The sequence below is a fragment of the Poecilia reticulata genome, chromosome 4 (genome assembly GCF_904066995.2).
Source record: "Poecilia reticulata chromosome 4, P_reticulata-male-v2, whole genome shotgun sequence".
Lineage (NCBI taxonomy): Eukaryota > Metazoa > Chordata > Actinopteri > Cyprinodontiformes > Poeciliidae > Poecilia > Poecilia reticulata.
Window position 1 is genome coordinate 33,132,765 of NC_088833.1, and position 15,718 is coordinate 33,148,482.

A 15,718-nucleotide genomic window follows, 5' to 3' on the forward strand; every position below is an offset into this window, starting at 1 on the left:
CAGAACAGGCAGGAGATCGGTCATTTTTTCAGATATTATCTGTCTCATGTTAGGACAGCGAACGTTTTAATACGTATGTAAAATTAAATTTTTTAGGTTAGATGCTGCAGCTTCAAACAGATGTTCGGTGTGAGAATCACTACCAGGTAGAGCAGAAGTGGCAGAAGCGGCGCTCCGTCTGTGAAATATTACTACCTGTAGCGCGGAGCAGCGGTTCAACAGCAAGAGCAGAACCAGCGTCTTACATCGGAGCTCGAAGACTTAAATAATTTTGCGGGTTATTTGTTTAGCTTTCTGACCGTCATGCTAATCCGGGTGATTAGCATGTTACACAAAATGATATTTTACAAAGTTTTTAGTCGAGAATGTAGATGTATAGATCTGAAATATCTGCTCAGTTCAACAGTAAATCACTTAATTACAATATTGCTCCGACGTTTTCGGAGATGTCTGCTCCCGCTGCATTAACAGCCAGCTCCCTTCGCCAGCTGTTAGCTGGCCGGGCGCCCCAGGTTTGGTACACCGAGAGAGAACCCATGTCTCCCGGCAAATCGTTTTAAAAACTCCCAATAGTTTCCCCCTATGAGTAGAGGTGAAACACAGATATTAAGTCTGGTAATAGCTGTAAATATTTTTGGTTCACTAAAGTAATTTATTTATTTATTTATTCAATATGAGGCATCTTCTGCTGTTTTGGTTGAGCAAAGCAGGAGGGACTTTTGTTTGGATCTTTTTTTTGTTAGCTTCATTTGCTTCTTGTTTCTTCATTTGCGTCTCTTTTTATTGTTTGCCGAATTTCATTTGCATCTCTTTTTGTTTGCTTCATTTGCTTATTGTTTGCGTCTCTTTTTTTGTTTGCTTCATTGTTTGCTTCTTTGTTTTCTGCATTTGATTTGCTTTTTGTTTGCGTCATCTCTTGTTTGCTGGATTTCATTTGTTTGCGTCTTTTTTGTTTGCATGTTTTCTTTGTTGCTGCACATTTGCACCTGTCGGCCACCGTAGAAAAGACATGCTGAGAATAGACTTGGCTTTGGATGAACGGATATTTTTGTGCAGAAAAATTTGTGGTGCATGGATTTCATTGATACGTAAAGGTAAGACAGCAATAAGATGTTTTTGTTTAGTTTTTTAATGAAATATGCGTTTTGTGGGCTACAGTTTGTATGTCTAAGTAATTCAGTAAAGTAGATGCAGTAGCTAATCTAGTTTTTTTGGTGTTAAATCCTAAAACATGAAGTGGCATTGTTGTCAGCTGCTATGGCAACGAGTCTGCTTGTAGCTTGGCGGATACGTCTTTGCTGTGGATCATATCACAAAATTAATACCTACATTTCTAAGTTTCACTGAGTTAACGTGGCTATAGATGACATGTAAAAGATTAGTCTTTTTGCCCCCCAGCGTTGTATGCCTGCACAAAATTTCCGTACGTCCAATAACATGCATGTTGTCTATAATGTCAGTGCCTCACATGCATTGAACCTCACCGCACGTCACTGCTGTGGAACCATGATTGTTACTAGGACTCCATCACTTACTATGCATTCTTGAAATGAGCTTGAGCCCATTTTCCACTTTGGAGTTCACAGATACTGTATATGAGCCCGTTCAGCTAGTGCAACATGACCTACATTTCGAGGTAAAGATTTCTGTTTTACGCATCTCATAATTGGGGATTACTAGAAAAAATTATTTACTTCTCTGCAAACAGTAAACGGATTTTTGTATGATTTTTTGTGAAAACACAATAAAGACGGACTAAACAAAGAACTATGTTCAGAAATAGACCCAGATAAATAGACCCATGGCATATTCAAGGCACAAAGTGCCATTTCATAGTACAATTCTTTGTCCAACACACCTCAGCCAAATGATTGATTTTCTTCCTCAGTATGCAAGGGTGTGTGTGTGTGTGTAGTAAGTTGTATATATATATAAATATGTATAATTTTGACCATATCGTTTTTATGCCACATAGTATTCATATTTACACATTTTCGAACTCCAAGCTGTATAAACTTGAATGCTTATTGAAGATAAACATATCAGCTGATGTGTATTTGTTTAATGAGAGAGGGTGGGGCCTAAGGAGATCAACACCCTTTTTCAAGGTGTGTAAAATTATTACGTAGGTAGCTTCTTTTAATCAGGCAAAATGGGCCAAAAAAGAAATTTAAGTGACTCTGAAAAGTCCAAAATTGTAAAAAAGTCTTTCAGAGGGACACAATCCTCTTGAAATTGCTAAGATATTGAGACGTGATCACAGAACCAAATGTTTTGCTGCAAATAGTCAACAAGGTTGCAAGGAATGTGTTGAGAAAAAAAACTACATAAATTAATTGCCAAAGATTTAAGAAGAACCAAACGTGAAGCTTCCCGGAACAGTGCTGTCATATTCCAGAACTGCAACCTACCTAGAGTTCCAGAAGTACAAGATGTTCAGATCTCAGAGACATGGCCAAGATAAGGAAGGCTGAAACCCAACCACCACTGAACAAGACAGATAAGTTCAGGGTTTCCCCCAGTGTATTATAAGCCTGGCGGCCGGCCATGCTTTACTAGCCCCTCCGCCAGGCTAAGAGTTGCTTGTTTGTTGTTTATATTTACCAATTAGGAAAATAAATCATTTTTTTCCATTTTTTTAAAGCCGGATTGCAAGTGCTCCGTTGCTCTGAGCATTTCACTAGCCAAGAAGATTTATTCCTAAATAATATGTTTATGATAGATAGGTTTACAGTTTATGCATTTAAAGCCAGCAGTGCGCAGACCAATCACACAGTTAGCTGGTGCCTCTGCACTTGCCTTGCGCGCTGCTGCTGCTTTACTTCACTTTACCTCAGCGGGATGGCACGCCTCTTTAACTGGACACAGGCTGACCTTCATGGATATTTATATCAACTTACTGCATGTAATTATGATTCTTTGGAGAACTCAAGGTAAGAGTTTAAACCCTGCTGTGTTAGCTCTGGTTGCGCAGCTCTATGTGAACCACTTTGGGAACAAAGAATTATATGCGGCATTTACGTCTCAACACGTAGCCCAGCATGTGGCTCTATCTTCCCTGCAAAGTATGTGTTCCTGGTTGACCGGAGCTAGTGGTTAACGAACCAGCGCTAACCTCATCATGCAGGTTCAGTTCAGTAGGAACTTTCACGCTCTCCTCATAGTCCTGCATCATCAATGTTGCTCTAAATCAGTGTTTCTCAACCTTTTTCAGCCCAGCGCCCCCCAGCCTTTACCCAGGTCCCTCTCCGCCCCCCACCAAAGAATTTGTAGGCTACTTTGCACTGACCATTATTTTATCATTAATATTACTATCACTATTGTAGATGTTTTGATTTTTATGCTTGTTTCTGTATTTATCATCAAAAATAATTTCCCAGAGAACAAAAAAGTCATGGGAATAGAAATTATTTTCACAGGCGTTTACAAAAAATGCAATGAACATTCAAGTTAAAATTGGTAGGTCTAACAGCAGCCAATCAGAGTGGAAAAAATATTCTTATTTTGTGCCATTTTCTAGTTAAATATTCCACAAAATGACTAGATAAAAGATGAACAACATGCCAGTTTAAACTTTGAACTATTTGCCAAACGACTGAGCTCTGGAACATTAAAACATGGACAGAACTGTAACTACATTAATCATAGTTGTTCTTCTCTTCAGTGTTTCTGTGGGTTTCTGGTGGTGCAGCTCTGTGCTGCCTTCAGGAGAATGGGACATCAGAGTATCATCCATAAAACTTCACCCACATGGCATTTATTGTTCAAACCAGAGCTTTCAGTGGAAAAACTAAAGTTCCAGGTCCTTTTAATGCCAAACAATTATGAGACAGAAACATGGATTATATCTTTATATAGACCTGTCTATTGATTATAGATTAATAGTTTTACTGGACAGAAATTACAAAGAACAAATCTGGTTCTTAATCAAATCAATACATCTGTAAGATATATTTATCTTACAGATATGGTCTCAACAAACCCATGGCACTTCAACAATATTATTTTACCTTTTATCTGGAAATAGTGTCTGTTTATTCTTGCCATACAGTCCTCTGTATTAATTATTGCTCGAAAGGTCTTGCCATACCAGTTTATTCCTCTGCATTTACTTTAGTTTATTCTTGCATTTTGTTCTTCATTCATTTCCATTTAGTTTCCTTTGATTAGTATTATCCTCTCTTGGTTTATTACCATGTCCACTTTAGTTTCTTTCCTGTTGCTAGATTTATTTTATCGTTTATTGACACTTCATCAATAATCTTCACTCATCACCTGCTGCGCCGCCTAATCATCATGTGTTTCACATCATGTGTTGATTTTCACTGTTCAGCGTCGGATTCTCTGTTTTTATGCCATAATTCACATCTAGTTCGTCGCTCCGTTTTATGTCCCACTTCTCCCGTTTCAGTGTTTTGCGCAATGTGCGCGTCTTTTTTTTTTTATACCCCTTATGGTGCGCAGCGTTCAGGAAGCGTATCGATGGGGAAAAGGCAGACTGACATAAACCTTTTAAAACTTAAAACAACGGAAACAATTTCTGTATTCTGATTATTGAAATGTAAAAGTGCTGTGTTGTTCTATCTCACCCGTTTCATACCGGACCACTTACAGCTCCGGTGTTAACGCTATAAAATGAACGCTCTCCATCGTGGTATCACCCCTGGAGGGATTTCTTTATTTAAATGGGTTCATTTTTCAGAGGGATACAAAGTCGTGATTTTAGTAATTACATGTTTATAAGAGCGATTTTCTGTTGTCCTTCCATGGAAGCGGGCAGCCTTCAAATGGAAATAAAACACTTTTTAATATAAGTTGCTGCTTTGACATGATCACAGAACTGCCAAAACATATTTACAAAAATCCTCAATAAAACATAAAATATTTCAAAATCCGACACCAGAAGTGAATCACAGCACCGTCATCAGCCGGTTTAACGCTGAACTGAAGCGGTGAAGCTACCAGTAGCAGGAGAACGGAGCTGCGCCAAAAAGCTACAAACACTGTAGCTTTTGTCCAGGTCCCTCACCGCCCCCCAGAGCTACCATCCATACAGTTGCAGCCATGCATGCTTTAATGTTATGAAATAGTTTTAGCAAGTTGCTCAAAGTCTAAACTGGTGCATTTAAGATGTAAAGTTTACCTTCAACCAAACGCCCCCCAAAGGAATCCCAGCGCCCCGCTTTTGTAAAAATTTCTGCCAGCGCCCCCTGCCGTCCTCTGAACGCCCCCTGGGGGGCGGTACTGCCCACGTTGAGAACCGCTACTCTAAAATAATGCTTTGCCAAGGTTTATTCAAACAAAGAAACAATATTTACATATTATCTTTATTATTTAACAAAAAGCACTTTTAGCTCATCTTAGTGAGAGCACCACATATTATGCCACCGGTCACAATGGTGATTAGTGGCATAAAACACACCAATATTTTCCACATTTTTTAAGTATTTACTATTGGTTAGTTCAAATGACAACTAGTTACATCTGACCAGAATATTTTCATGTCTGGGAAAAACTTGGTATTAAATGGATTAGCTTGGCAACATGCGGCATGGCATGGAGTCAGTCCTATCCACAATGAGCCAGTTGTTCTGCTGAGGTGTAATAGAAGCCCAGGTGGCTTCAATAGTATTCATTAGGTCATCTACATTGTTTGATTTGGTGTTTCACATCCTCCTCTTGACAGTCATACACAGATTCTCTAGCTGTTTGACTTTTTATACTCTTAATTGTTAAAAGCAAAAGCATTTGATAAAATTAAGTTTTCTGTTACTAAGTGACATATTGAAGTCATACACACTGCAGCCTGAAGTGACCCAATTCCGATTTTTTGCCAATTCCGATTTTTTTGCCAGGGCCGTTCACACTGCCAGTAAATGCGACCTGTGCATTCTGCAGTGTGAACGGGCAAATGACCTGAAAGTGTGCCGCATGCGCAGTAGAGGGCGCAATGACTACATCTGTGATGTGAAGTGAATCGAAAAATTTTTTATTCATTCTTCAAATTCACTTTGTTTAGTCAAAAAGTTGTTTCTCTGGTCATTAATTATGTTATACTGCCGTTGACCGTTTGTCGTAACCATAGCAACCAAGTGACACCTCGTCCCCTTTTTCTGTTGCCGTCTTTTACTGCGCTTTTACTGCGGTATGTATTATGGTCAGATCTGTGATGTATATATACGTATTGTAGTTATAAAATGTATTTTAAGCAAATGTATTTATATACCGGGTGTAATGGACAAATATTGCGATGTTTTGTATTTTTTAACCTATAATGTGTATTTAAAATTTTACAAATTTTAACTGCTCATCCGGAACCATGTATTTTATTTAATGTGAAGGGGCAGAAGCTGGTGAAGTGACCAACTTGATTTCCTCTCTTGTTAGAATAAATACGTTGAACCTGAGTGCATCTGTCGTAAGGTCGACCTGAGACAAACATAAAACATGGAAATGGATGGAAATGGAACATATTTAGCGATCTTCCAGTTGTTGTCCAACCGCAGGCATCTTAATAACATTCTCCTCTTACGAAGATCGAAAAGAAAGAGCCAGGATTTTGGCCATGGCATTTTGTGGGGCAATGGCAGCTACATCGGTTCAGCGCAATGTGTGGGCTCAAAGTCAGGAGTGGTGGGAAACAGAAGTAATTGGCTTTGATGACATCAATTTCATCCAAAATTTTAGAGTGTCAAGAGAAACATTTATGTACATATGTGAGCGTCTCTCTTTGACACTCGCGTGCAGCCACACATCTTCGGCAACCCATACCAGTGGGAAAAAGGGTTGCCGTGGGACTGTATTGGCTTGCAACAGGTGCGTGCTATCGCACTATAAGTAACCTCTTTGGTATTGCGAGGTCCACTGTCTGTTCCATAGTCCACGAATTCTGCAAAGCAGTTCGTCATGTACTCGTGCCAGACTACATTAAAATGCCCCACGGAGCTGCTCTGCAGGAGGTGATCGCAGGTTTCAGAGAGAGATGGGGATTCCCGCAGTGCGGAGGAGCGATCGATGGCACCCATATCCCCATAGTTGCTCCCGAGAAGAATCCCGGTGATTATTTCAACCGCAAGGGATGGCACTCAGTCATTCTACAGGGAATGACTGTAGAATGACAGTCATTCATGGTAATAATATTGGTAATAATATTATTACCAATATTATTTGGTAATAAATATTGATATTTGCTCATTTAAAAAATATTTAGTTTATAAACTAAAAAATGTCTTCCAACAGCTTTACCAACATTTATAGTGGATGACCAGGAAGCGTTCATGATGCCAGGGTCCTCAAAAATTCACACGTTTATGCACTGGCAGAGAAAGGGGATCTTTTTCCACCAGTAAGTATTTGGTATTGTGTTAGTAATAGAAGTTGGTTATAGTGATAGAAAATTTTGATTTTTTTCCATTTTTTTTTATTTTTGTTTACTGTAAAATTTTAGAATACTGAAGAGATAATGGGTGTTCGAGTGCCAATAATGCTGCTAGGTGACCCAGCCTACCTCCTTCGAAGATGGTTGGTGAAAGGACATGCAGATACCGGAACTTTAACAACAGATCAACGCTACTTCAATGAGCGCCACAGCAGAGCAAGGATGGTTGTAGAATGTGCATTTGGCAAACTTAAGAGTCGATGGAGATGTCTAAGCAAACGGCTTGATGTGGAGATCTCGGCCGTCAACACTGTCATCAGTGCATGTTGCTCACTTCATCATATTTGTGAATTGCACAGTGAGGCCTACCTAGAATCTGCACCTGTCCTTCCCTTCGAAAGATTAGCAGAAGGAGGTTCTTTACCCGATATACAACCTGCAGGAGTCAGAGAAGCCCTCACTGAATGTTTTAGTAGGCAGCGTTGAATTAATAGCTGTATTTATGTTGTTCAAGTGTTTTAACATGTTATATTTTTATTTATGGTGTTTTACATGTAACCACATCGTTGTTAAATAAAATTAAATTTTCAATAATCTTATTTCTTTTTAATAGAAGAAAAACCTGTGCCTCTGAGTATAAATTCTGAACCACCTTTAAAAATAAAAATCATACATATTTTTAAAATCATTAGAACAAAAATATTTTACAAATATTTCTCATCTCAAAATTGCATTGCAACTGAGTAACATTCAGTAAAAGTGCCTGCTTCAAAACAAATGTTAGTACTGTTCAAAAATACTTCAAGTTGGTTTAAATTTCATCCTCATCTTGAAACTGAAAGGGTGGAGAATAAGCTCGCATATCAGCTGGTGTCTGGAAAAAGGGCTGAGGGAGATTTTGAGCATGTGGATGAGCATTGTTGAAGGGCAGTGGTGAACTTAAGTCTTGAAGATAGGACACAGCAATGGTGGGAGATGGAGCAGAAGTTATAGGAAACGGTGAGCAGGATGCTGTCCTGGGCTGTAAGGCTGTGAGGGTGGTAAAATGGTTGCTGTGGAGGGTGGTTTGATCTCTCCAAGAACTGTGATAACATAGTGAACATTTTAAATTCATGCTCATGCTGAGCTGCTTGCATCTTCAACAAAAGATCGGCATCTTCACTTTTGAGGGCAGTACTGATCTTGTCAGCAAAAACCTCAAGAGTAGCCTCCAGCTTGGATTTTCTTTTTCTATTCGTGGCAGAAGTAGCTGTATTAAGAGAAAGATCAGATAAACCATTACATGTTATCCTTTTGTATTATAGTTAGAAAAACTTTAAAACTGCAATCAATTCAAACTATATTTATGGTAATACCAAATAAATTTTAAGCACCCTTAACAAAATACTTCCTCAGTTTAGTTAGTAGAAGGTTTGTTTATAATTGGACAAAATAAATGGTATCTTACAGCCAGTGGATGTGGAAGATGTACCGCTTTAAAGGCTGTATCTTCACTTGTTGAAGAACTTTCCTCTGAGGTAGAGGCAAGTGTCCCATCACCTTTATAAACATAATATGTAAATACACATGATATGTAAAAAATGAATATATGTTACACCCTAGAAGTATTTAAATTATTACAGGCTATGGATAAAACAATCTTTTATTCATTTCTTTAATATATCTTATTTGTCTTATTAATGTGATTGTTTAAGACATTCTGCCTAGTCTTTATTCAGGCACAGAAGTTTTACAGAATCTGAGCTGCGTGTTGCATCACTGTTTTTAAAAAATAAATAGCGTAAGTTGTAAAGTTGTAACTTGAAGAAGAAAGTTTGTAACAATTTTTTTCTGTGAGTTAATACCCGGCTGCTTCAGACAGAAACATTCCAAAGGATAAAGCCCGGGGTAAATAAAATTTCCAAAACTGAATTTTTTTAATGAGTCCTCTGTAAATATCTCACCTGAATCGGCGCTAGCGCTGCTAGCTGGACCAGCTGTATTAGCTGCAGGACTTGGGCTCATCTCCTCCTGCTCCTCTCCGGCACAGCAACTGTCCAGCAGGTCCGAAGGTTGAACGCTGGGCTTGTCTCCTAAAATGCGGTCCAACTCGTTGTAAAATGGACAAGTGACACGTCCACTGCTGCTTCGTTTGTTTGAGTCTTTAGCCTCCTTATATTTTTTACGGAGGCTCTTCATTTTTCTTTGGCATTGGAGCCAGGAACGTCTATACCCACGCACGGTCATTTCTTGCGAAATGCTAGTAAAAACCGCCCGGTTCCGATAAGATCCCTCCAGTTTGGACTGGATAGACCTATCCCCCCATATATTTATTAGGTCAGATACCTCGCTTTCTCTCCACTGACTGCCTTCCGCATTATTGTCCGCCATGGTTGTCATGGATACCAGGGTTGCCATGGTTGTTTTGTTTCTTCCTGCGCTCACAATAGTGACGTTTGTCCTGGAAGTTAGGTCGCATGTGAATCGGATACGTATCGGATATGGGTCGCATTCTAAATAGAATCCGACCTGTGCTGTTCACACTGCCATGAAAAGATCGGATACAGGTCGCATTACTTAAAAAAAAATCGGAATTGGGTCACTTCAGGCTGCAGTGTGAACGCACCCATAGACAGTATCTGAGGTGCATGTGTTTCTCTGTGACTCACCAATAGGCATTAATTCTACTACTAGTTTGGGGTAAGCAATATTAGAGCAGCCAACGGATGCTCCACATATTCTCTGACACAGTGCTGGATCCACACATCCAACCTCATCTACCAACAGAGAAGAGGAAATATAGTGATATTTGCATGAACAATAAATAAATAAATTGTTATGGGTATATTTTTTCCAACTTAACTAAATTAACTTTCATTTCCACTGATGGAATTAAATTTCATCTTTGAGTAACTACTTTCAACACAATCATGTCTAAAACTACTTATAGCACATTCATGTCTAAAACTAACTGTCCAATGCCAAGTCTTATTAACCAGAAGAAGAAAATGACATAAAAGTTTAGCACAGAGAAGCAGACAGAATTACCTGGGAAGAGTGCTCGGCTTATCATGCCAGGCATCACAATGAAGAACATGGGCAGCAGTTTTAGGTACCCTCCCAAAACGCTGCCTCCTTTGGCATGAGACAAGGACTTGGCTGACAGTGACCTCTGAACAATGACCTACACATTCAAACATGCATCAGCATAAAGTTAGAATCATATTTTTTTCACCATTAAACAATCATTAAACTTCTGATTTTTATTTCCTTACTTCATTTATCTTCTGATTACTTATTTTCGTGTCCAGGTTTTAAACTTTTTAATCTCTTAGTAATTCTATTGTTGCCTTTTCTACGTAATAAAAAGCAGCCTTTTAGAGTTTAGACAGTCGATACTTCACACAGTTCTGATTTTTTTCTCACCTTAGTTTAAACACTGTGTTTATAATGTATTTCCTCTTTGCAGGCCAAGCTTTTTATATGGCCCTCTAGATTAGATTCTAGACTAAACTCTTAAGTGTGCTTAAATATTATATTATCAATCAAGTCAATGCAGTTTTTATCTGTTTACTGCCAAATTGTATCAATCAGTCCCTCCAGTTTCTTGAGTGAAAATTGATGTAAAATCACCAAATCGCCACATGTTACATAACTGGGAATTTACTGTAGATTTTTCTCAAAAATTGTCAAAAACCTTCTTACTTGCACGGAACAGCTGCCTCACCCTTTGTTGATGTCAGATTGTAGTCTCTGATCTAGTTCACTTCATTAATGTGAATGTAGCAGGATAAAGCCTGCCCCAAGATTGAGGACACCTGGCCCCTAATTACCTCCTAATGGGTGTCTAGTGTAAAGGGAGACTCTCTCACCTGTTTTCTTCATGCCTGTATTTGCCTGGACCTGTGTGCTGTGCAAGTGACAGTTGTTGGGGTTTCTTCACGATTGTCTGTTCACAGGTGTTTGGGGTGATTTATTTGGATTTATTCATTTGTTTTAAATACCAGTTCCCCACATTTGGACTCTCCTCCCCCTGCTGGTAAGCCTCCGTACTGTTCCTTTCCCATTGTGGTTCCTGAAAATTTTGTCTTTTAAAACCACCAACAATAAAGTGCATTATTTTGTGGAATAAAGTCTTTTCATTGGTAATTAACCTTAAGTGCCTTACTGGTGATCTATTTCCTTAGGTGCAATTTCCAAGGTGGCGTTGTTGACGTCTCCTGCTTTAAAGGGCCGAGTATCAAAATTTATACCCTTGTGGTGCCACACTAAGCTGTTGTAATGGTATTTTAGTTATTTTTCTAGTCATTGCTTACCAGACAGAAGCTGAAAAAAAGTAGTTCAGACATCAGGTGAGTTAGGAACTCAATTTTTTATGGAAAGCTTTGTCACAATTGTTACAGCTGTATTAATGAAATTACAATGTGGAACAGTGAGCCAACTATTAAGATGCCTTCTCTTTTCAAACTTCTTGTGCATCTCTTTTCAGTTGGGTCAATTAAGGTAAAAAAATAAAAATAAAAAGTTAAGTTTGGTTTTCAAGATTGGTCAGATATATTATAAGGTGGGTTTATCTTTTTTTTTAAAAGAGCAGTAAAAGAACAGAGTGAGGGTGTTTGGCAGCTTGTTAATGGAAGCTTGGCCAGATACTAGGTTTCAAGTGATGAATGAGGTGACTGTAACTGTGGGTGGGAAATTACTCATAAGTTGGGACTTTTGAGAAATCAGATTTAGCTTCCACCTGTTAGGATCTGGGGTTTAGTTTTGGATTTTGTCTTTGTTTTGTTTTTTTCTTAATGGTTCTACCTTGTTTTCACTGTAGTTCTTGGTGATTCTAGTTATGTTTCCTATTTAAATTGGGAAACAAAAGCTGAAATTGAAAAATCTTCAGTGTTGGATTAATTTTCTGATCCCTTATGTACTTGCAAATGACTATTAGATGAGGAAACAAAAGAATACTAAGAGGTATTTGCTGTTTAGCGGCCGATGCTTTTATCTTTTAAGGGCAAGGTTGCTAAGTGACTGACAAAACTGCAGACAATAACTGACAATTGACTGCTCGGACATCGTGCAGAGAGAGCGCACGGGTCGCAGTGAAAAGGAGATAATTAAGTCAAATTGAGGTCTAGACCAGTGATCCGGCCCGCCTCCCCCCCCCCCAACAATTTCAGGCAGCGCAGGTGATAAACGTGTAACACTTTTTCTGTTACAAACTGACTCTGGCCCCCCACCAGAGAAGGGAATAGTTATGTGGCCCTCACAGGAAAAAGTTTGGGGACCACTGGTCTAGACAATAAACTAGTTGGCGCTTGGCTGAGGGAACAAGGTGAGTGTTTTGATGAGTGGATTGGGTGTGGTGATGTTTTGCCATTAGATGGTAATATTTGGTTAACCGTTAAACAGTTGAAATATGTTTTATTTTATAATACAGGGATGTTAGAGTTAAATGAATACATGTATTGTAAACATAATTATAGCACATAAGGCAGGGGTGTCCAAAGTCGGTCCTCGAGGGCTGGCATCCTGCACATTTTAGTTCTCTCCCTGGTGGTAGTAACAACCTTTTCAGCTTGTCAATATTCCTCTTAGGGCTTCTAACGAGCCATTATTTGATCCAGGTGTGAAAAACCAGAGAGAGAACTAAAACATGCAGGATGCCGGCCCTCGAGGACCGACTTTGGACACCCCTGACATAAGGTACAGAATTCATAGGTTAAGGTAAAAGTTTAGAACCACTAAGTGTTACTAATGGTATTTTATTTGTATATTTTGTAGCTCTGTGTTCATGTACAAAGGCTGTTGAATAAAGAAACGTGAACCATCAGTTTGAGATGCCATCCTTTCAACCGGGACGCTACAGTAAGGGCCTGACCCAAGCTGAGAAGAGCTTCACCCTGAGCTAAGAAGTTCAATCCACTTTCAGCATCAAGCATGGAAGCATCTGAACAGGAAATAAAGTACACCAAGGACCTACAGGTCAATGAAGAAGAGGAGGCTCAAATCTCTGTTCGTCAAAGGAGGCCTACAGAAAAAATGCGAGCATATCAGGAGGAGGAAGCCCACAAAAAAGAAACGTCTTCTCAAAGTTTATGATCAATGGAAAAGGAAAGTACATACAACAAGAGAACAATTGAAAGGAGACATAACAGTCAAATTGCTTCACTCATGGACATCTTAGAAAAGGAAAGAGATAATGTCATAAAGTTATACACAGAAATAAGGGAAATCATTACTCCCTGCAGTGACACAAGGCGACTTATAGATGCATGCGAAGCAGTCACCAATGACATTATCAGTTGCATATGAAAGCCTCTGAGGCATATATGACTATGACAGTGGGAAAGTGAAGGCACGTCTACGTGAACTTCTTGATCCAGATTATGCTCGATCCATTTACAGTTCTTCCATCACACACTCAAACGCTCAACTGCCAGTAATTCAAACTCTACAAGGTCAGTAGTACCTATAAAGAGAGCAGAGGCTGCAGCAGAGTTAGCGGCCAAGGAGGCAGAGTATGAAGTGTTATTAGAAGAAAAAGAGAAATGAGTTAGAATCTCAAAAACGTGAGTTAGAGAGATTAAAGGCTGAAAATGAGTTAAAGGCTGCACAAGCTAGATTAATAACCTATGACCAGGAGATGGAGTGAGAGCAGTGTTCACGTTGACTGTACCAGAGCAGCTCAGAAGGCTTCCATAATTTCTGCTCCCATTCAGGTCCCTAACAGCAATATTGTGTCCACCTCACTTCCTCAAGCAGATGTACTTTATTTAGCCCAAGCATTACAGGACAGTGTCGCCATGAACAGACTGCCAATGCCCGAGCCCTCCACGTTCACAGGCGATCCAATAGAGTTCATCGAGTGGAAAGCTTCATTCGCTGCACTCATTGATAAAAAGAACATACATTAAGTAGTGCAGACAAGCTACACTACTTAAGGAAATATGTAGGGGGTTCAGCTCGACCAACACTTGATGGCATCTTCTACAGAAACGACAGTGATGCCTATCAGGATGCGTGGGAACGCCTCAACCAAAGGTATGGACATCCGTTTATTGTACAGAAAGCGTACAGGGAAAGACTAGCAAAATGGCCAAAGATGCAAACAAATGACTCAATAGGATTTAGAGCATTTGCTTATTTCATTCAAACATGTCGTTAGACATGTATGTGAAATATGCAAGAAAAAACACCCTGTCTGCACGACTTTAACTATGACAGCGACAAATCACAGAGAAGCCAATTTCAAATGAGCACGGAACAGACTGCAACAACCCTGTTTCTCAATGCAAGAACCAATGAACAATGTATAAGCACCTCCATTATCGTACCAGTATGGGTTTCTTCAGAGCAACAACCAGGTAAAGACTTGTTTATGCACTCTTGGACACCCAAAGGGATACAGTGTTCATTGACCGCAATGTGTCTAATGATCTCAAAGCTAAGGCAACCCCCATAAGGTAAAAACTTACTACAATGCTTGGTAAGGATGCAGTTGTGCCAAGCGAGCGTGTCTCAGGTCTCAAGGTGAGAGGATACAACTCTTCAGACATAATTGAACTCCGACTGCTTACACTAAAGACTGTATGCCAGTTAATCGCTCTCACATTCCTTCCTGTGAAACGGCAAGGCAATGGGGTCATCTCAAGGTAATAGTGAATGAGATCCCCCACAGCTAGAATGTGAAGCTGTTAATTGGCTACAACTGTTCCAAGGCATTAGCTCCAAGGCAGGTCATCTTAGGAGAAGAAGGTGAACCCTATGCAGTCCGCACAGCATTGGGTTGGAGTGTCACAGGGCCCACATCATCTCTTAACCTGGGTTCGATCGAACCCCAGGGGTTCGGTGAGTCGGTCTCAGGGGTTCGGCGGAGCTTCTGCCGCGGAGGTAAAGACACACTTGTGTAAAGTCGTGATGACGCCCCGCTTTGCCGTCACTTGCTGCAGAGGATCACGTTACATTGTTTAGCCAATCAGAGCTGCGGAGGAGCCCTGATTGAAGGAGTTCGACTCTCAGCATGGATTTGAACTTGTGTCTATAATTACTTCAGCAAAATTCACCGTTTTTACCAAATTCTGTAGCTGTCGGTGTACTTCTAAATCTGCTCCTTAGTCGCATCTTTTCGGGGTTGCAACTGCCTCTAGTGGTGTGGGGGTGGTTACACAGCTAATATAATTACATTACTAAATCAGAATACCACAAAGTATTTTGTGTGTCGGGGAGTGGGGGGATTGGAATAAGAAGGGTTCGGTGAATGCGCATATGCAACTGGGGGGTTTGGTACCTCAAAAAAGTTAAGAACCACTGCTTTAATGACTCCCGCTGACGCACTCAAGGTTCTCGAGTCTGACTTTAAGGATGATA

At 39.8% G+C, this 15,718-nt stretch overlaps 1 protein-coding gene across 4 annotated transcripts in view; it reads right to left on the reverse strand.

The window, feature by feature from the left end:
- The window catches only part of slc5a9 (solute carrier family 5 member 9), an 88,872-nt gene that overhangs the window by 7,565 nt on the left and 65,589 nt on the right, over positions 1–15,718 (reverse strand). For 3 of the 4 annotated variants that reach the window (XM_017304328.2, XM_008408151.3, XM_017304329.2), the window contains exons 9-10: positions 10,406–10,541; positions 10,027–10,134 (exon numbers count right to left, since the gene is read on the reverse strand). In XM_017304328.2, coding sequence (XP_017159817.1) covers positions 10,027–10,134; positions 10,406–10,541 — 244 coding nt within the window. The remainder of the gene's footprint in view (positions 1–10,026; positions 10,135–10,405; positions 10,542–15,718) is intronic. The other variant, XM_008408152.3, reaches the window with a different exon arrangement.